Consider the following 22,385-nt stretch of genomic DNA (forward strand, 5'->3'; position numbering starts at 1 on the left):
TAAGATCATCATCATCACTTGATTCTTTCTTGGACTTGCCCTTGTTCTTGGATGATGATGAGCTAGCCTTGAATGCTATACTCTTCTTTTTTCTTCTTCTTCCTTCTTGTCATCCTTGTCATCCTCCTCCCTTTCCACACGGTATGTCTCTTAGGTCATGACATCACCTAGTACTTAGTTAGGGGTAATCTCCTTCAATCCTCCTCTTATGATAAGCAATCTCAACATCTCAAATCTTGGAGGTAAGCACATCAAGAACCGATGAGAGACATCATCATCCTTGATCTTCTCTCCCAAGGCCTTCAAGTCATTTACAATCACTTGCATCCGATGGAACATTTCTGGAATGCTCTCATCTTCCTTCATCTTGAAGCTTGTCAACTTATCCTTGAGAATGTACAACTTAGCACCTCTTCACCGCCGGTGTGCCCTCATATGTTTCCTCCAATCTCCTCCACACCTTATTTGCTCTTTTACAATCCTTGATTTGCTCAAACACCTTGGAATCAATGGCATTGTATATGGTGTTGAGAGCCATTGTATTGCATTGCTTGTTGGTCTTGTCTTGGTTGGTGGGGTCATCAGGATCAATGATAGCATAGTCATTCTCGGTCACCTCCCATACTTGATCATTGATTAAACCAAGATACATCCTCATCTTTCTCTTCCAATAATCATAGCATGTGCCATCAAAGAACGGTGGTTTGCCCCCCACATGATTGAACACAACTTGAGCCATAATTTGACACCGAGGTTTTTAAGCCTTCAATCAAACGGTGACCACGGCTCTGATACCACTTGAAAGGTCCTAATATGGCTAGAGGGGGGGGGGGTGAATAGCCTATTTAAAAATCTACAAATCAACTAGAGCAATTTGATTAGTATGACAAATAGCGAAATGCAAACTTGCTCTAGCTCTACAAGGGTTGCAAGCCACCTATCCAACAATTCTAGTTGCAATGATTACTAGGCACACAACTTGCAATGTTACTACTCACTAAGAGCTCTCAATCTTGCTACTCTAAAGAGCTCCACTAGATGAACTTAAAATAAAAAATCAAGCTCTCAATTCTAATTACCCTAAAGAGCTTGCCACAACTAGTTTGCAAAAATATAAATGAGTATAAATGAGTGGGTAGGGTGATTATACCGCCATGTAGAGGAGAGAACCAATCACAAGATGAATACTAAATCAATCACTAGGAGAATACCAAAGGGCAAGAGACAACCAATTTTTCTTCCGAGGTTCATGTGCTTGCCGGCACGCTAGTCCCCGTTGTGTCGACCAACACTTGGTGGTTCGGCGGCTAAGAGGTGTTGCACGAACCTCGTCCACACAATTGGACACTGCTAGAACCTACCCACAAGTGAGGTAACTCAATGACACGAGCAATCCACTAGAGTTACCTTTCGGCTCTCCACCGGGGAAGGCACAAGACCCCTCACAATCACCACGATCGGAGCCAGAGACAATCACCAACCTCCGCTCAACGATCCTCACTGCTCCAAGCCGTCTAGGTGGCGGCAATCATCGAGAGTAACAAGTGAATCCCGCAGCGAAACACAAATGCCAAGTGTCACTAGATGCAATCACTCAAGCAATGCACTTGGATTCTCTCCCAATCTCACAATAATGATGAAACAATGATGGAGATGAGTGGGAGGGCTTTGGCTAAGCTCACAAGGTTGCTATGTCAATGCAAATGGCCAAGAGAGTGAGCTTGAGCCAGCCATGGGGCTTAAATATAAGCCCCCACGAAATAGAGCCGTTGTACCCCTTCACTGGGCACAACACGAGGTGACCAGACGCTCCGGTCAGTTCGACCGGATGCATGACCCTAGCGTCCGGTTGCCCGATGCTCGCCACGTGTCATCGGCTTCAAACGCCGATCGCCCGATCTCAACGGTCAAGTGATGACCGGACGCGCTGCTGCGAAGTGACCGGACGCTGGACCCCCAACGTTCGATCGTTTCTAGTAAGCATCCATTTGCAGAAATCCACGACCGGACGCGTCCGGTCCTGCACGACCGGACTCACCCGGCGTCCGGTCACTCAATGTTTCCTCTGTGCACCTCATGTCAGCATACGTCCGCACTGACCGGACTGACCCAGCCAGCGTCCGGTCACAAGACCGAGACGCGTGCTCACTGTTGCTACTGACTGGACTCTGAACCTAGCGTCCGATCACTGCTCCACCAGCGTCCGGTCACTCTATAAACCTCTGTCTTTTCTGTACAGGGCGCCAGTGGCAACGTCGGACTGTCCGCACTCTACGGGCGGACACTCCGTCGATGAAGTTTCTAACCCTTGCTCAAATATGTCAACCACCAAGTGTATCACCTTATGCACATGTGTTAGCATATTTTCACAAATACTTTCAAGGGTGTTAGCATTCCACTAGATCCTAGATGCATATGCAATGAGTTAGAGCAGCTAGTGGCACTTTGATAATCGTATTTCAATACAAGTTTCAACCCTCTTAATAGTACGGCTATCTAATCTAAATGTGATCACACTCGCTAAGTGTTTTGATCACCAAAACAAAATGTCTCCTACTATTTATACCTTTGCCTTGAGCCTTTTGTTTTTCTCTTTCTTCTTTTCCAAGTTCAAGCATTTGATCATCACCATGCCATCACCATCATCATGATCTTCGCCATTGCTTCGTCACTTGGAGTAGTGCTACATATCTCATAATCACTTTGATAAACTAGGTTAGCACTTAGGGTTTCATCAATTAACCAAAAACAAACTAGAGCTTTCAACGACGCTCTGGAGCACCGCCGGATTTGGCCGCCTCCGTTGCTAGGACCGCCTGATCCGGCCGCCGGGACAGGAAAGCCGCCACCGGCCGTCATTGCCGCCGCCTCGGCGATGCCCCGAACTGCTGCTGCGCCCTGAGTTGGAGAAGAAGGCCCCGCCGCCGCCTTCCTTGTGCCCACGTGGGCAGCCGACGCCGTGCTCTAGCATCGGGGAGGGAGAGGGGGACCGGGGGAAGGGGTGGCGGTGCGGGGAGGAAGCTCTGTCCGTGTCGCCCGACCTGGACGACGCGAATGGGTGCCTGAATGAAGAATATATATATATATATATATATATATATATATATATATATATATATATATATATATATATATATATATATATAGAGAGAGAGAGAGAGAGAGAGAGAGAGAGAGAGAGAGAGTAAATTGCACGGCCGGTCCTTAAAGTATTTGGCGGTTCTCGTTTGGGTCCCCAAACTATGAAATCGCATGTTTGGCTACCTAATGTATTTAAGTGATCTCATCCAGATCCAAAATAGATACGAGGAGGGTTAGTAGCTGACGTGGACATGATTTGAACAGAAAACCTGTGAGACGTGCAACGTCCCCATCGGTGATGGCAGAGCGTGACACGCGCGCCAGCTACGTGGGCACCGGTCAGAGACGACCCGGCCACGTCGTGAAGCCACCATGCCGCCTCCCTGCATCGTTTCGTCCCGCACCCACACCCCGTTCCTGCATATAAGCCACTCTCCACATGCTTCTGATCATCGCACCACACCTCCAACGCACGAATCACCATAGCCATCCAGCTCGGCGATCACATGGCTGCATCCATCCATCGACCGCCATGGCGCAGGTGGAGCGCGAGCAGCTGAGCGTGGTCATGTTCCCATGGCTCGCGCACAGCCACATCACCCCGTACCTCGAGCTGGCCAAGCGCCTCACATCCGCGGACCGCCATGCCGCCGGCGATAACATCGACGTGACTGTGCACCTCGTCTCCACGCTCGTGACCCTATCAGCGATCGCGCGGCACCAGATTTCGCGGATCCGCTTCGTGGAGCTCCACCTCCCGGCGCCGCCGGACCTGCCGCCCAAGCTGCACACCACCAAGCACCTCCCGGCCTGCCTCATGCCGGCGCTCAAGCGGTTGGAGCTCCGTGCTGGAGTCCATGGCGGCGGGCGTGCCGATCGTGTCGCTCCCGCTGCACATCGACCAGCCGCTGGGCGCCAACCTGGCCGCGGAGCTGGGCGGCGCCGTGCGCGTGCCGCAGGAGCAGTTCGGGGAGTTCCGGGCCGAGGACGTGGTGCGCGCGGTGCGTGGGGTCATGCGCGGGGAGGAGAGCCGCGTGCTCAGGCGCCGCGCTGCGGAGCTGCGGGAGGTGGTGGCGCGGAACGACGTGGACGACGCGCAGGTCGACGCGCTCGTCCAGCGCATGGCACAGCTCTGCGGCAAGGGACAACAGCAAGTGGCCGGGCGGCGCCCACGGGTAGAGGAAGTCGAAGAGGAGGAGGTCCGGGCGGATTGTGATTTGATTGCCACTATCATCTACGACCACGTTAGCTTCTAACCCTTCTCGTGTCTATTTTGGACCCGGATGAAATCACTTAAATACATTATGCAGCCAAACATACAATTTCATAGTTTGGTGACCCAGATGAAAACTATTTAATACTTTAAGGACCGGCCGTGCAATATATATATATATATATATATATATATATATATATGCACACACACGCTCCTGAATACTCGTAGCCTCGTAGGACTCGGAGCAACGGATGAAGCGGAGAGGAAGATTCGTCCCACTGCGTAGCGTGTACGTATTAGTAGATCTTCATATCTTCAACGAGGGATAAATTGGACGACGGCCAGGGCATCCGCGTGTAAACTTCCAATGCCTGCAACCGGCAACAGCGTTCCGACGAACATGACAGCATGCGTTGGAATTTTCAGTTGACTCCACGAACGTAAACTTAGAACTTTTCTATATATCAGCGACACACCAAAAAAAAAAACCCTACTTACAATTATTGAAGGTAGCTCACGAGACCCTACGACATCTTATTACTACAGAAGAAACTAATTAGGGATCGATTAGGCGGTTTTCCAAATCGAGGACGGTTCGACGATCAATGGCTCGGCATGACGATGGTCTCGAAGCAGTTGAGCCCGTCGAGAGCCGGCGCGCACTCGGGCTGCCGCCCCCGCGCGGAGCCATCGCGCGTCTCGGCCGCTGCGGCTTCCTCCTCGGCCGGAACCGGCCTCGGCGACACGTCGCTGCCGGCCTGGGCGTCCGCCGCGGGCTTCGCCAGAGTGTTTGCCGGAGCGCCGCCGTAGGCGAAGTCCACAGGCGCCTCGCAGAAGACCATCGACGTCACGAGCCTGTCCATCGCCGCCGACCTCGCTGTCGATGCTCTGATCTCGGTCGTTGGTCTGGTCGCGTCGTCTGAGCTCGGTCTCTGCCTGGTGCTTTCGTATTGGCACGTACGCGGCCCCTGTGCGAGGTCTTATAGTAGGGGTCAGCGGCAGGCACGGCCCGGGACGGAGACGGAGACGGAGTCGGAGTCGGAGTCCCAGAGGCACGCGCGCGCGGGGACGCGGAAAGAGCCCGGTGGATCTGCGGCCTGGCTATCTATCACGGTTTAAATTTGTTTTAAGATGGTTTTGTTGTTTTATTAAAATTTGCCAATATATACTTGCCAAGATTTTTGAACCGTGAAGGAAAACTCTAATCTCCTATCTCCTACAACTAAAAATAACAAAGTGTAGAGATCGTTTTGGTGCGACAATTGCCTTGTTTCGTCCATCTGCCACCCCATGCGATCAATCCCTCCTCCGTGCGACAATCACGACAATTGTTGATTTTCCTTTGCATGAGACCCGCGTGCGGTGACAATCATGGTTGTTTCCTTCCATGCAAAAGGAAGTGCTCCCTCGCGCGACTATCATGCCTATTGTGATATAACTTTCTTGCATGTAAAAGAAAACTACTATCAATCAATCAAATCAAATCAAATAAGAAATTATTCTCACCAAGAGGTTATGATTTTCTTTCATGCAAAACAACCGAACATGATTATCTACCACGTTGCGGTGGCGATCGATCCCTGCGGTGGCGGTCGCACCGCCAGCTGACGGGAGGTGGCCGTTCACTGGCCTCATCCAGCAAAAGGAAAATCTCGCCCTCGCCCGCGTCGTCTAGGAGCTGGCAAGAGGCCAATCTCGCGGGGTCGATTGCGCCCAGGCCAGGCACTTCGCTGATCGCTGCTGATTTCTCCTGCTTTTTACAGGAATGGGCATACATGATGCTACCGGTAGCGAGTACGTGATCTTGAGACCTTCACGTGCCCCCTGTAGGACATCGAGGAGCTCGACGTTGCTGACAGGCTGATGGCGCTCGTTGAAATCGGTGATTGTGAGTGTATAGACCAGTGTCAAAATTCAGTCAACCTTGATAATCTTTTTCCTATTTTTGTATGGTGCTTAATCTGCCGCTGTACCATGACGAGCCATTGAGCAGGATGATGCTGGGGGCGACGATGAGGAAGAAGATGATGGGGTTCATACACCGTTGATATTTTCTATCTAATCTTTGCATGACTCGATTGTCACGTGTAATTTTGTACCTTCGAATAGTTTCATAAAAAAAATACTAAGATTGTTGTTGGTAATAATATAAACAGGGACTATTTAAGATAGTGAAATATCTTACCTCATCATTTCTCTCAGCTCTAGAATTAATAAGGTGGTAGTATGTACTACTAAATCATAATCTTGAGCTGGTAGCCATAATTGGCTTCTTGCTAGAAAGAGATAGAATGCTAATCGAATTTACATAATCTTGTGATGATGTTCCACCTCTGTGAACAAGCAGGCATGATCGTTTAGAAGAAACTAGCAGTGACTTGATATTTATCTTCTGTTGGTGAAGTGAAAGCAGCAGCAACTGTTGGATTGTTCAGATAAGCAACGAAAATGGTTGATTTTGTCTTCCTGTTTTCTTTAGCTCAACAGACTTAATTTATGACTATGGCGCTGGTTATTTATGCATTCCATTAGACATCAATGATTCATTCGTGATTTGTTGCCTGTAGATGTAAAATAATAATCATAATAATATCCATTGCTTTAATATATCTGATCTTTTCATGTTTAAATGGTGTAAGTTTTGTTCCTTTTTTTCTTTGAGATGGATTTTTTCTTTTTTTACTAATAACCCACAGATGATAAAGCAGTTGAGGGCAAAATCAAGGATGATAGCACTGTTGAAGGCAGAGCCACCGGTGACAAAGCTGTTGAGACATAGCAAAGAATGATGAGGACATTGAGGATGGAATAAAGGATGATAAGACCGTTGAATGTCAAGTCACTAATGATAAACCTATTCAGAGCAAAGTAACTAATAGTAATGCCACTGAGGACAGAGAGATTGAAGGTATTGAGGATGGAATAAAGGATGATAAGACCGTTGAATGTCAAGTCACTAATGATAAACCTATTCAGAGCAAAGTAACTAATGGTAATGCTACTGAGGACAGAGAGATTGAAGGTAAAACCACTGAAGAAGCAAAGGAGATCGATATTTGGATGAAACTCCGAAATGTGATCAGATTTGGGGCACTGACTATGGAATTGCTAATACTGAAGAAAACCTAGCTGATAATGGCAACTAAGTTTCATATGAAAATAATGAGGCTTCTCTTGAGGTTTCTCTCTACTTTGTGGTGCTAGAGCATGGTTGTTCATCACATAAGTTTCATACGCTAGCTCCCCATTTATCTAGGATTTACATTCATGCATCAAAATTTTGGTCCTCAGATAGGAAACCTTGAGTTGCAAAAATTTTAGTTTCTGGGCTTCTGCTTGTTTCAAAATCTCGTGGCAATGATGTTTCAAGGTAAATTATGACTACGCTCTACCGCTTGGTTCCCTTATTGTTGTTAGCATCAATTCTTTCTGATCAAAATTTAAGAAGTAAGAACCTAATTTTGATGTAGGCTAACATTTTGGCTATCAAATACATTTGTCCTGAGAGATCGTTGCACAAACATTTGGTACTTCACGGCACTCAAGTCCATTTAAGGTTTTTAGCACAAATGGTGCAAAGAAGCCTGAGAGGAGTTTCGCTACAACACGATGGAAAAGTAACTACAATGGCAAGTATACCCAATATCATGAAGCCGCTAGATGATTGGCGCGAAACTTGCACATTGTAGATGCATTGGAGAAGATGTGGTGGCATATAAAGTTTAACCCTATTACTGTCTTGACACTTTCTAAAAAGCTGAGTATGGCTCCTGTAAAACAGTGATGAGTAAAACCTACTGTAAACTAATTCATTTTTTAGTTTTCTGAAGGATTTTCATTTCACATGCAATGACACCCCACATGCAAATCCCTGTAGAAGATTTGTCAACTCCAAAGATTGGGAGGTTGTTAGGGCTTTCTGGGTGATCAGCAACATATGAGTTTTTCTATTGATCTCTGGAAAACTGCATTTGATGATGCATTTAGCATAAGTTGTCCTCTTCGTGCTGGTGGACATGAGTGTGGATGTTTACCAGTGTTGGCAAAATTGGTATGCTTTCATGTGCTGATTTTTGTTTCTTTGATAATGGTATCTTTTATGTGAAGTCATAAAATTTTTTATGTTTCTATCAGGTGATGGAGCATTGCGTAGCTCATTTAGATATTGCTATGTTTAATGCAATCCTTCGTGAATCAGAGAATGAGATACCCACGGATACTATATCTGACCCAATTGTGGACTCAAGAGTTCTGCCGATTCTAGCTGGCGACTTAAGCTTTGGATGAGGCACACAGCTTAAGAACTCTGTATGTGCTTAAATTATGAAATGCTCGCAATTGCATGATGAACAAACAAACAACCTAGAATAGGGACTATGCATGACACCTTCCTTGCACTATTGATTGTTAACATATGATATATACTTCTGTAGGTTGGGAATTGGTCTAGATGGTTGTCTGATACGTTTATAGTTACCTGTCCAAATCTAATTATCTTGTTCTAAAAGATATTACCTTTGTCTTTTTTCATGCATGCTAGGGCCCTTAAACTGATGGTTTATAGTCAAGTTAGAAGGTAAAATACTAATGATTTCTTGAACTTTATAATGGTCTATACAACATGAAGACTTATGTAATATTGGTGTTTCGTACATCATACTTATAGGTAATAGTACAACACATGTTCATACATATGTTATCATAACATTGTTTTTTTCCTGTTGCAATGCACGAGCATTTACCTATATTTACATATATACTCGAACCTATGTACAGGATGGTATGGACATACGGCGGAACTTATTCGTGGATTTATTAGCGCACGAAAGAAATGAATATCGGAGATTTCTTCCTGCCGATATAAAACATTATCTTAGCCGCATCACGGAAAGATCAATACAGTAGAGCCTGTGAGCCTGCGACGTCGCGCTCTCCGTGACTAGTGTTAAATTCATAAACTTTGCATTTTGGATTAAATGTCACCTTAACGTTGGTATTTAATTTTTACAAAATTGTTATCTTATCGTGCGATCCGCGTGTTTTTAGTACAAAATGTTAGCTATCCCGTAGCAACGCACGGACACGCTACCTAATCTAATAAAAATTTATAAAATCTACAAAAAAAATCCTAGATATAGATTCAGATACGATAAATAAAACTAAATAAAATACTTAAAAGCTCGTTAAAATATATCTAGCAGCTTCAACAATGAGATTTAGCTCTAGAAAAATGTAAAAGATATACACAAAAATTTCACAACATAAACAACTACATCGTATTTTTTATGTGGCCGCATTTATACATTTATGAAAACACTTTGAAAAATTTCCATAGTCTCATGCTTATTTTTCTATTTTCCTAGAGTGAAATCTAATTTCTAGAAATATCTAGATATATTTTCATTATAAACATTGCTTTTGTGTTCTCGTGCCCTAATTTATTTCTAGGATTTTGTTCAAACTTTTATACGCTTAGTGAAAAATTTTGGTATAGAAACCTTAAGTGCATACAAGAATTTTTTTTAAATTATAAATGACAAACCACCTGAGAACCACTTCTAACCGGAGTAGGGGTTAAACGAATTTGAGAGTTGAGAGAGATAGTTTATCCAGTTTTAAAAGTTTGAAGAAGAAAATGTAAACTGTAATGAAGGCAAAAGTTGGATATTGTACTAGTACTACTGCGGACATCTTCCGTCCTTATTGGACATGGAACATTGCCTCGCATTGTAATAGAGGAAAGAAAAGATATACCAAAGAAAAGATAGCAATGTCCAATGGTACGTCTCCTAACTTTTCACCGCTAGAATTTACAGTCTCTCTCTCAACGTTTGTTGCAATTTGCTTTTTATGGTACTAAAAAAAAATTACCTCGCCCTAAATTTTCACAACTTCACCGCAACTCACAAACACGTGCCAAATCCTAATAACACCGCGCCCAAACGCGCGAACATGAACTCACCAAGAATTTGCATCACGCGCGGGGCGGCGTGCATGTCAGTACGGAGCGACGACGGCGTCGAAGCAGAACCTCCCGTCCACCGCCGAGCAGTACCGCGTCTCGTTCACGCCGGCGCCGCGCCCCTCCTGGCCACCGACACCGCTCGCCTCCTTCTCGGCCGTCCTCTGATCGGCGGCGGACTTCCCCGCCGTCGTCCCCGCCGACGCCGATCTCGTGCCGCCCGCCGCTGCACCTGCACCCCTGCTGCTGCCCTCCGCCTTGGCGCGCCCCCCGTCGCGGCCGAAGCTCTCCAGCGCGCCGGCGCTCATGCCCGGGCCGAAGACGTTGCCTGGCCCCGCGCCGACGAGGGACATGCCCAGGATCTTGTCCATGCCGTCGTCCTCTCTCCTCTGCCCAGTTGCCCACTGCCCACGCGATGGACCGCCGACGGGACGAAGCGGTTGCTGTCTAGCACGTACGTACGAGACGGCCGGGGAAAGTTGAGATGCATACAACTGCTGCCGCGTTATTATTCATCTATATATATTTATAGAGGCGGCGTGTTCCGCCGGCGCCGCCAACCGTGGGGACGTGGACGTGCCCGTTTCGGACTCGCATTGACTCCGACGAAGTCATCACAGCCGCGAGCCGTCCAGATTGGTTTGCTTCGCTATACGTATATACTACACGCTTACATCTTCCATCAGTTTGGTCAAAGTGGTACTACTGTACTATATTCGGATTCGTTTTTTTTATGGTGTCAAAAGTGTGTTGCAAACTTAATAATGACAATACCTGAAATGATTGGCATTAGAGAAGAGACGACTGTGCAGGCGTGCAGCTGTGCTGTACATCCGAGAAATTAAAGATGAGTATGCACTAGGTGATGCTTTATTCAGCCTGTTCGCATTTTTTCTGTGCTGAAGTGCTGTACATTCTGTGTCTCGCATTTTTTTTTGATGGGGCTTCAATCTGATTCATAGCCCATGGACGGTACAATTTTTTTATTTATTTTGGGCCTGTTCTGCTGCACTACATCAGCAGTACTTTTTAGCGAATCAACAATGTTTTTCTCTCACAACATTTCAGCATAAACATCAGTGTAATCCAAATTTCAGCGAAACGAACAGGGCCAAGGTATTTCCTGTATAAGGCACAACTTTCGCTTGTTTATAGGCTGTATCTGACATGAGGTACTTGCTGTAAGGTAGAAGTTTCGTTTGTTTACTAGGCGCTCGATGGTTGTCTGATCCGAAGGAGACAGCGCCAACTCCTCAAGCCAAGCAAGACGATAGAGGTGGTAATTGATTAACATTCAAATCCATATTGATAAAGTTCAATAGAAAACAGAAATGCTAAAGGACACGTGTGTGTTTCATCTTGTCTTGGCACACGGATTTTGTGTCCGTTGGATGGGCATCATGTCTCCTTGCCACCACGCCATTTCTTTCTCTGATTTAGAGGGTCCACTTTGTCTGTACCGTTGTCCGTTGAAAATTGCTATCCATTTTTGAGCGTATTTCCTTTTCCTCTTCTTTCCCCTCGACGCTCTACCCCGCGACGTGCTCCCAAGGCGATTTCGTCGGCGCTGCGGCGATTGCTCCGGCGAACTCGTGCTTCCCCGTCGCGCAGTGCTGACGAAGGTATTTTACAGGATCCCCGTCGTGCTTTGGCCGTTGTTTTTTCCCTTGTTTGTTGCTCCTTTGCTCTTGTGTGTGCTGGATCCCATTTCGTCATGTGGAGTAGATTTCGTGGATCTGTGTATTTTGATGACGGTAGAGGGATGGAGATTTGGGTGGGAGATTTTGGGATATAGGCGGGTGGCGTGGATCGATGAGGTAGGGGACTCGACTCGGGGCTCAGGCGTGCCGGCGTGGGGAGCAGAGCGTGTGCTGCTGCAGCCTGCGGCGGATGATGTGGTGAGCGAACATGCAAGCGGGTCCTGGGTGCCGTCGCTCCTTCGTGGCCGCGGCAGCCGACGAGCCATAGGGCGCTGTTGCGAGCGGGATTAAGACCGACTGCGCTGCTCTGCTGCTGCGCTCGGCGTTAGGTAGCAGTAGTGTCTATCTCACCGGCCAAGCTAGAAACATGACTTGGCCTTGCAGGACTGCACGGGGACACGGACGGAGATCTGCTCACCGGGAGCAGGACAGGCACCGAGCAGCTGCAGCTTGCCTGTTGAGTGTTGACGGATGGGCCTTTTTACTTTTCAGAGGCCTGTAGCAGAACAACTTGCATAGCCTCATCCCTGCAGTATTTGATTACTACTAGTATTTGACTAGTCCAGTCTCGTCGATTTGTTCAGCTAACTCGGCAGAGTATTCAAATGTTTGCTTCTTCTTATTTTATTTTACTATGTGTGTATGTTCAGTTACCTGAGAGCCAACTACCTACAAGGAGGTATCCCTTCAGAGATTGGCGAGCTCGTGCACCTCACAATCTTGTATGGTCCTTCACATTAGCATCACTCATTGTCCAATTGTGATTTAACAATGTTATTATTATTATTTCTATCAGATGTGTTCAAATTGCAGGGACCTGTCAAGTAATCTGTTGAGAAGCACAATACCGGGCTTGATTGGAAGCCTCACTCACCTTAGCTTTCTGTAAGTTTTTCTTGTGCCCTTGTTGGAAACGCATAAATACATAGGGCTGATGATTTAAAAGTAAAAAAAAACTGAGAGAGAGCACATACTTACCATGCATCTCCTAGGAACCTGTCTACTAATTTCTTCTACGGAGAGATTCCAAATGTCGGTGCCCTCGGGACCTTCAAAAACAGCTCGTAAGCACCTTTGTCCCTTCTTTACCTGCTTGTTCCTAGTTATGATGTTGGATAGCTGTATTTATTGTTGTTGTGTATTTGCTCACGTGATGCAGGTTCGTTGAAAATTTGGAACTTTGTGTCCTATCCATCCAGAAGGGTTGCCGTGGAACCCTCGGCTTTCCTGCTATGCTGCCGCACTCTGATCCGCTCTCTTCAGCTGGCAAGTCTTTCATTTCTATTCGTGTTATAGTGTTGAACTCTTTTTCACAATTTTGGTGCAGGTGCAATGTGTGTGACTGACTGGTGGAGTTATTTGTTTCTGGTTGAAGTAGATTTTTCTCCAATCAATAACAACAAGACATCACACTTTCTGAATGGCATTGTGATCGGCTCGATGTCAACCTTGGCTCTTGCCTTGATACCTGTGCTCGGATTCCTATGAATTTGCTTGCTGTCTAGGAAGAAGAGCATTGGTGGAAACTATGTAAAGATGGACAAGCTAACTGTGATAGCTAGATCTTCTTTTTGCACCAATTGCATTCTAGTTGTATTTGTGGTTGATTGAGGACAGGGGATGAGGACTCATGGGAAAACAAAAGTTTAGATGGGAGTGTGATAGCTAGATCTTCTTTTTCTTACTATGTCGTGCTTTTCTTCTAGTTGGACTTTAATTTGCACCAATTCATGTGAAACCAGCATGCATGCAAATGTATAAATCTAGTCTACTACTAGTCTAGTTAGGTTTTGGATAGCAACATAGTAATCTGTGCTAGAACATGTTGGAATCTGTTCTTTGTTATTTGTGCCAACACACATCTCTTATTTAAGTGTATTTTTTGTGAACTTAAGTTTAACTTGTCTAAACTGTGAACTGGTATGAACTTAATTGTGAATATGAGGTTGCTTCAGTAGTCCAGCATAAGTTTTTTGAGCTAGGCAATTTTTTGACTTGCATGTAGCCATGGAGAATGATGAATTTCTACTGCAAACTGCATTAGAATTCTACTGAACCGTGATTTTATTCTATTCCTTTATGTAGAAGCACCATTTTGTTGATTGCACATTTATTAGTAGTAAATTGCACACTTCAACTACTGCAATTATAGTGTGTAACATGTGCAATATCTGGTCTTTATAAATAACTTTGTCACTATTTTAGTTAACTTAGAGCATGCAATTGTTCTTGCTTTAGGGCATCGATATTCTTCTGTATGGGCTATTTGGGACTGGAAATGGGTCTTCTGTTTTAGTGTAAGCATCAGACACTACATTTTTATGGAGTGCATATAATTTCTATTTGAATACAACTCTTCTCTTTAAGGAATAGATCTTTCGGCTTGATACGACAATTGTTTCCTTAACTGCAGTGAAAATGCTGAAGGGTAGTGCATATATCAGCTGGTTTCATGATATTCTTCTCTATTCTGGGTAAGTTTACTTGTCATGGGACTAGTATTTGATTCTTTACCAGATCTTTGAGATAATAGATTTTAAGCCTAACATGTATGATGGAACTTCAAAATTGGCCTTGTCTTTTCATAGATTTGTGCTAGCTCACACCTAATTTTTGTCCTTGTCTTTTCATAGAAAAAAATATTCGTTGTGATTTGTGCTAACATATATTGAACTTTGTTAATTGTGATTTGTGCTAGCACACACGTCTTATTTGTCCTTGTCCTTTCATAGAAAAAAATTATCACTTGTGATTTGTGTTAACACATCTTGAATTCTGTTGATTGTGATTTGTGCTAGCACACATCTATTATTTGTCCTCGTCCTTTCATAGAAAAAATTGTCTCTTATGATTTGTGCTAACACATCTTGAACTTTGTTAATTGTGATTTGTGCCAACACATACCTCTTATTTGTCATTGTCCTTTCATAAAAAAATATCCTCTTATGATTTGTGCTAACATATCTTAAACTTTGTTAATTATGATTTGTGTCAACACACACCTCTTATTTGTCCTTGCCCTTTCATAGAAAAAAAATTGTCTCTTGTGATTTGTGCTAACACATCTTGAACTTTGTTAATTGTGATTTGTGCCAACACACACCATTTGTCCTTGTCCTTCATAGAAAAAAATTGTCTCTTATGATTTGTGCTAACACATCTTGAAATCTGTTAACATGTTACACAACTGAACCCTTGATCTGTCACACCTTTTGTTACAGAGAAGAGGTAGTCTGCAACTAACCGGATCATAGAGAAGTACCTTGACAGAATTCCAGTAAACTTCTACCCTCCTGTATGCATTGTTGTTTGTTTGTGTTGATTTACTCAAAATCCTAAAATCTTCTCTCTCAGTGCGTCCGATCTGCAGCTTGGCCGTGCTCTGCTGCTGCATCTGCATGCTCCCGGGCATGTGAATAAATTGCTATAGATGCTCTGAACATATAGTATCTCCTTAGGCCTATGCACTAATGGATTAGTGGCGTTTATTGTTCTTATCCATAATAGTCGCAATGCTCTGTTTCTATTAATCTGTTCTATTCACGAAAAAACAAATTAGTTAAATTATTAATGAGGGATGTAGCCGTATGCAAAGCTAACATGCGCTTTACATATAGTTTACTACCATGTTTCAGATATTTCAGGCTACATCCCTTAATAATAATTTAACTAATTCTTGGTAGGAGGCTGTTAGAGATTTCAGACATTTATCTTCAGTGCTTGTCATAGATCTGCTAGATTTCTAGATATTTATCTTCCTATAGAAAAAAAATTGTTAGTTGTGATTTGTCCCGACACATTTTAGAAATTTGCTAGTACTGGATGACTGAGTCCTGCACTGATGAAATGTAATAGTTTAATTTATTTTTCTTTCTTTCTGACATGTGCTATAATTTGGTAGGTTGATCGAGTCCTGTACTCATCAGTTGTATACCCTCACAATTATGGTTTCATTCCGAGGACTCTTTGTGAAGACAATGACCCAATGGAAGTGTTGGTTCTAATGCAGGTTAGTCTTCCTTCTTCCACTTGTCTTTGTCTTGTGGGGACATTTGTGAAGAATGTAGAGTATTCACTCTTTGGATTACAAGGTCCTTGTTTCTGTTCAAGGATAGCTAACATTAGTTCTCTTGTAGAAACATTCTCAGACAGTTAGACTGACTAGCTGCTCTATAGTTGAGTCAATTGCAGTTATTTGTGAACGAATTTTGTGATATCATACGAGGAGTGTCATTGCCGCCGCCTCGGCGACGCCCCAAACTGCTGCTGCGCCTTGAGTTGGAGAAGAAGGCCCCGCCGCCGCCTTCCTTGTGCCCGTGTGGGCAGTCGGCGCCGTGCTCTGGCATCGGGGAGGGAGAGGGGGACCGGGGGAAGGGGTGGCGGTGTGGGGAGGAAGCTCCGTCCGTGTCGCCTGACCTAGACGACGCGGACGGGTATAGAGAGAGAGAGAGAGAGAGAGAGAGAGAGAGAGAGAGAGAGAGAGAGTAAATTGCACGGCCGGTCCTTAAAGTATTTGGCGGTTCTCGTTAGGGTCCTCAAACTATGAAATCGCATGTTTGGCTACCTAATGTATTTAAGTGATCTCATCCAGATCCAAAATAGATACGAGAGAGGTTAGTAGCTGACGTGGACATGATTTGAATAGGAAACCCATCAGACATGCAACGTCCCCATCGGTGATGGCAGAGCGTGACACGCGCGCCAGCTACGTGGGCACCGGTTAGGGATGACCCGGCCACGTCGTGAAGCCGCCATGCCGCCTCCCTGCATCGTTTAGTCCCGCACCCACACCCCGTTCCTACATATAAGCCATGCTCCACGTGCTTCCGATCATCGCACCACACCTCCAACGCACGAATCACCATAGCCATCCTAGCTCGGCGATCACACGGCTGCATCCATCCATCGACCGCCATGGCGCAGGTGGAGCGTGAGCAGCTGAGCGTGGTCATGTTCCCATGGCTCGCGCACAGGCCACATCACCCCATACCTCGAGCTGGCTAGGCGCCTCACATCCGCGGACCGCCGTGCCACTGGCGATAACATCAACGTGACCATGCACCTCGTCTCCACGCTCGTGAACCTGTCGACGATCGCGCGGCACCAGACTTCGTGGATCCGCTTCGTGGAGCTCCACCTCCCAGCGCCGCCGGACCTACCACCCAAGCTGCACACCACCAAGCACCTCTCGACCCGCCTCATGCCGGCGCTCAAGCGCGCGTGTGATCTCGCCGCGCCGCGCTTCGGCGCGCTGCTCGACGAGCTCCGCCCGGACCTCCTCCTCTTCGACTTCCTCTACCCGTGGGCGCCGCTCGAGGCCGCGGCCCACGGCATGCCCGTGGTGCACCTCAGCACCTGCAGCGCCGCCGCCACCTCCTTCTTCATCCACTGCCTCGGCAGCGCCCGCGCCGGCCACACGTTCCCGTTCCAAGGCGTCGGGCTCAGCAGTGCCGAGGAGGAGGGCAAGTACACGTCCATGTTCGTTGTCCGCGACCACCCCGACGCCCTGGTCCTCGAGCGCGACCGCCTGCTGCTCAGCCTCGCGCACTCCTCGTGCTTCGTGGCCATCAAGACGTGCGCCGACATCGAGCGACCCTACATGGGCTACCTCTCCGAGCTCCTGGACGGCAAGGAGATCGTCCTCGTCGGCCCGCTGCTCGTGGACGACTCCGAGGCCAGCGGTGCCGGCACCGGCACGTCGTCCGAGTCCGACCGCGTCACGCGGTGGCTCAACGCCCAGCCCCCCTCATCTGTGGTGCTCGTCTCCGTCTGCAGCGAGTACTTCATGTCGGACCAGCAGCTGGCGCGGATGGCGCACGGTCTGGAGCTCAGTGGCGAGCGGTTCTTGTGGGTTGTGCGGTTCCCCAAGGGCCTCGAGGACGGCGACGACGCGGCGCGTGCGCTGCCCCGCGGGTTCGCCCCGGCGCCTGGGCACGGACCGGTGGTGGAAGGGTGGGCGCCGTAGAGCTGCGTCCTGGCGCACCCAGCCTGCGGCGCGTTCCTGTCACACTGCGGTTGGAGCTTCATGCTGGAGTCCATGGCGGCGGGCGTGCCGATCGTGGCGCTCCCGCTGCACATCGACCAGCCGCTGGGCACCAACCTGGCGACGGAGTTGGGCGCCGCCGTGCACGTGCCGCAGGAGCGGTTCGGGGAGTTCCGGGCCGAGGACGTGGCGCGCGCGGTGCGTGGGGCCATGCGCGGGGAGGAGAGCCGTGCGCTCAGGCGCTGCGCCGTGGAGCTGCGGGAGGTGGTGGCGCGGAACGACGCGGACGGCGCGCAGGTCGACACGCTCGTCCAGCGCATGGCACGGCTCTGCGGCAAGGGACAGCAGCGAGTGGCCGGGGCGACACCCACGGGTAGAGGAAGTCAAAGAGGAGGAGGTCTGGGCGGATTGTGATTTGATTGCCACTATGGTCTACGACCACGTCAGCTTCTAACCCACCTCGTATCTATTTTGAATCTGGATGAAATCACTTAAATACATTAGACAGCCAAACGTACGATTTCATAGTTTGGTGACCCAGATGAAAACCACTCAATGCTTTAAGGACCGACCGTGCAATATATATATATATATATATATATAGGGAGAGGCTATTCAGTAGCCGGCTACAAAATAAGTTATTCTGTAGCCACCTCCATTTACTATAATTTTATATACTAATTTACCATAATATAAATACATATTTATGATAGTTGGGTTACTATAACACATGGGGATATTTACCATAACGTTATATTAAACCACTTAGTAAGGAGTTACTATAATCTCGTAAAATAACATAGTAATTATCGTAACTCAAAGTGGCTACAGGATAGTAGTTCTCTATATATATATATATATATATATATATATATATATATATATATATATATATATATATATATATATATATATATATATATATATATATATATACACACAGAGAGAGAGAGAGAGAGAGAGAGAGAGAGAGAGAGAGAGAGAGAGACACTCCTGAATACTCGTAGCCTCGTAGGACTCGGAGCAACGGATGAAGCGGAGAGGAAGATTCGTCACCGTCAGGTCCCACTGCGTAGCGTGTACGTATTAGAGGGATAAATTGGACGACGGCCAGGGCATCCGCGTGTAAACTTCCAATGCCTGCAACCGGCAAGATAAAGCGCGAACGCAGAGACATTCTGGCAAACAGCGTTCCGACGAACATGACAGCATGCGTTGGAATTTTCAGTTGACTCCACGTACGTAAACTTAGAACTTTTCTATATATCAGCGACACAAAAAAAAAACCTACTTACAATCATTGAAGGTAGCTCACGAGACCCTACGACATCTTATTACTACAGAAGAAACTAATTAGGGATCGATTAGGCGGTTTTCCAAATCGAGGACGGTTCGACGATCAATGGCTCGGCATGACGACGGTCTCGAAGCAGTTGAGCCCGTCGAGAGCCGGCGCGCACTCGGGCTGCCGCCCCCGCGCGGAGCCATCGCGCGTCTTGGCCGCTGCGGCTTCCTCCTCGGCCGGAACCGGCCTCGGCGTCACGTCGCTGCCGGCCCGGGCGTCCGCCGCGAGCTTCGCCAGAGTGTCTGCCGGAGCGCCGCCGTAGGCGAAGTCCATAGGCGCCTCGCAGAAGACCATCGACGTCACGAGCCACCGTTGCGCAAGCAGCTGCCCTGTTTCATGGGCCGGGCCTGCAATCGGTTCTGCAGCGCGGTCAACCGTCGTCGTAAACTCTAAATCCACGCAAATTTGTCTCTCTCAAACTCTTAAAACTCCTTTGAGTTGCCTATCTATCACGGTTTAAATTTGTTTTAAGATGGTTTTGTTGTTTTATGAAAATTTGCCAATATATACTTGCCAAGATTTTTGAACCGTGAAGAAAAACTCTAATCTAATAAGAATTTACAAAATCTGGAAAAAATTCCTAGATATAGATTCAGATACGATAAATAAAACTAAATAAAATACTTAAAAGCTCGTTAAAATATATCTAGAAGCTTCAACAATGAGATTTAGCTCTAGAAAAATGTAAAAGATATACACAAAAATTTCACAACATAAACAACGGCATCGTATTTTTTATGTGGCCACATTTATACATTTATGAAAACACTTTGAAAAGTTTCCATAGTCTTATGCTTATTTTTCTATTTTCCTAGAGTGAAATCTAATTTCTAGAAATGTCTAGATATATTTTCATTATAAACATTGCTTCTGTGTTCTCGTGCCCTAATTTATTTCTAGGATTTTGTTCAAACTTTTATACGCTTAGTGAAATTTTTTGGTATAGAAACCTTAAGTGCATACAAGATTTTTTTTAATTATAAATGACAAAACCACCTAAGAACCACTTCTTACCGGAGTAGGGGTTAAACGAATTTGAGAGTTGAGAGAGATAGTTTATCCAATTTTAAAAGTTTGAAGAAGAAAATGTAAACTGTAATGAAGGCAAAAGGGACCTTTTCTTTTCCCAAACTGGATGTTGTACTTTGTCCATATTGTACTAGTACTACTGCGGACATCTTTACAAGGCAACCGCGGCCGTCCTTATTGGACACGGAACATTGCCTCGCATTGTAATAGAGGAAAGAAAAGATGTACCAAAGAAAAGATAGCAATGTCCGATGGTACATCTCCTAACTTTTCACCGCTAGAATTTACAGTCTCTCTCTCAACGCTTGTTGCAATTTGCTTTTTATGGTACTAAAAAAATTACCTTGCCCTAAATTTTCACAACTTCGGCCCCGTTCGGCTTGTTGAATCTTGGCTGAAACTGACTGAAAAATACTGTTTTGACTTAATTATTGAGAGAAAAACACTGTTCCGGCTGAAAAAAATGGCCGAACAAACCGATTTCTGGATAAGCCGAACAGGGCCTTCACCGCAACTCACAAACACGTGCCAAATCCTAATAACACCGCGCCCAAACGCCCAAACATGAACTCGCCAAGAATTTGCATCAGGCGCGGGGCGGCGTGCATGTCAGTACGGAGCGACGACGGCGTCGAAGCAGAACCTCCCGTCCACCGCCGAGCAGTACCGCGTCTCGTTCACGCCGGCGCCGCGCCCCTCCTGGCCACCGACACCGCTCGCCTCCTTCTCGGCCGTCCTCTGATCGGCGGCGGACTTCCCGCCATTCCCCGCCGACGCCGATCTCGTGCCGCCCGCCGCTGCACCTGCACCCCTGCTGCTGCCCTCCGCCTTGGCGCGCCCCCCGTCGCGGCCGAAGCTCTCCAGCGCGCCGGCGCTCATGCCCGGGCCGAAGACGTTGCCTGGCCCCGCGCCGACGAGGGACATGGCCAGGATCCTGTCCATGCCGTCGTCCTCTCTCCTCTGCCCAGTTGCCCACTGCCCACGCGACGGACCGCCGACGGGACGAAGCGGTTGCTGTCTAGCACGTACGTACGAGACGGCCGGGGAAAGTTGAGATGCATACAACTGCTGCCGCGTTATTATTCATCTATATATATTTATAGAGGCGGCGTGTTCCGCCGGCGCCGCCAACCGTGGGGACGCGGACGTGCCCGTTTCGGACTCGCATTGACTCCGACGAAGTCATCACAGCCGCGAGCCGTCCAGATTGGTTTGCTTCGCTATACGTATATACTACACGCTTACATCTTCCATCAGTTTGGTCAAAGTGGTACTACTGTACTATATTCGGATTCGTTTTTTTTATGGTGTCAAAAGTGTGTTGCAAACTTAATAATGACGACTGTGCAGCTGTGCTGAAGTGCTGTACATCCGAGAAATTAAAGATGAGTATGCACTAGGTGATGCTTTATTCAGCCTGTTGGCATTTTTTCTGTGCTCAAGTGCTGTACATTCTGTGTCTCGCATTTTTTTATGGGGCTTCAATCTGATTCATAGCCCATGGACGGTACAATTTTTTTATTTATTTTGGGCCTGTTCTGCTGCACTACATCAGCAGTACTTTTCAACAAATCAACAATGTTTTCTTCTCACAACATTTCAGTATAAGCATCAGTGTAATCTAAATTTCAGCGAAACAAACAGGACCCAGGTATTTCCTGTATATAAGGTACAACTTTCGCTTGTTTATAGGCTGTATCTGACATGAGGTACTTGCTGTAAGGTAGAAGTTTCACTTGTTTACTAGGCGCTAGATGGTTGTCTGATCCGAAGGAGACAGCGCCAACTCCTCAAGCCAAGCAAGACGATAGAGGTGGTAATTGATTAACATTCAAATCCATATTGATAAAGTCCAATAGAAAACAAAAATGCTAAAGGACACGTGTGTGTGTTTTATCTTGTCTTGGCACATGGATTTTGTGTCCGTTGGATGGGCATCGTGTGTCTCTTTGCCACCACGCCATTTCTTTGTTTGATTTGAAGGGCCCACTTTGTCTGTACCGTTGTCCGTTGAAAATTGCTATCTATTTTTGAGCGCATTTCCTCTTCCTCTTCTTCCCCTCGACGCT

The 22,385-nt window shown here is 46.6% G+C and overlaps 2 protein-coding genes and 2 pseudogenes across 2 annotated transcripts; 2 read left to right on the plus strand and 2 right to left on the minus strand.

Moving 5' to 3' along the window:
- Positions 1-4,602: 4,602 nt before the first annotated feature.
- On the minus strand, positions 4,603-10,682 carry LOC136520391 (uncharacterized). Its single transcript, XM_066513893.1, has 2 exons — positions 10,260-10,682; positions 4,603-4,668 (listed from the first exon to the last, which is right to left on the minus strand). Exon 1 carries the CDS (start codon positions 10,628-10,630, stop codon positions 10,295-10,297), a length of 336 nt encoding a protein of 111 aa, XP_066369990.1. The 5' UTR covers positions 10,631-10,682; the 3' UTR covers positions 4,603-4,668; positions 10,260-10,294.
- Positions 6,994-8,802, plus strand: LOC136523348 (uncharacterized; annotated as a pseudogene).
- A 6,191-nt stretch (positions 10,683-16,873) lies between the features above and the next one.
- Positions 16,874-18,356, plus strand: LOC136523350 (UDP-glucosyltransferase 29-like; annotated as a pseudogene).
- A 2,436-nt stretch (positions 18,357-20,792) lies between these two features.
- On the minus strand, positions 20,793-21,360 carry LOC136520180 (uncharacterized). The gene has a single exon (XM_066513619.1). It carries the CDS (start codon positions 21,256-21,258, stop codon positions 20,926-20,928), a length of 333 nt encoding a protein of 110 aa, XP_066369716.1. The 5' UTR covers positions 21,259-21,360; the 3' UTR covers positions 20,793-20,925.
- Between the last annotated feature and the right edge of the window lie 1,025 nt (positions 21,361-22,385).

Source organism: Miscanthus floridulus, chromosome 18 (genome assembly GCF_019320115.1).
Source record: "Miscanthus floridulus cultivar M001 chromosome 18, ASM1932011v1, whole genome shotgun sequence".
Lineage (NCBI taxonomy): Eukaryota > Viridiplantae > Streptophyta > Magnoliopsida > Poales > Poaceae > Miscanthus > Miscanthus floridulus.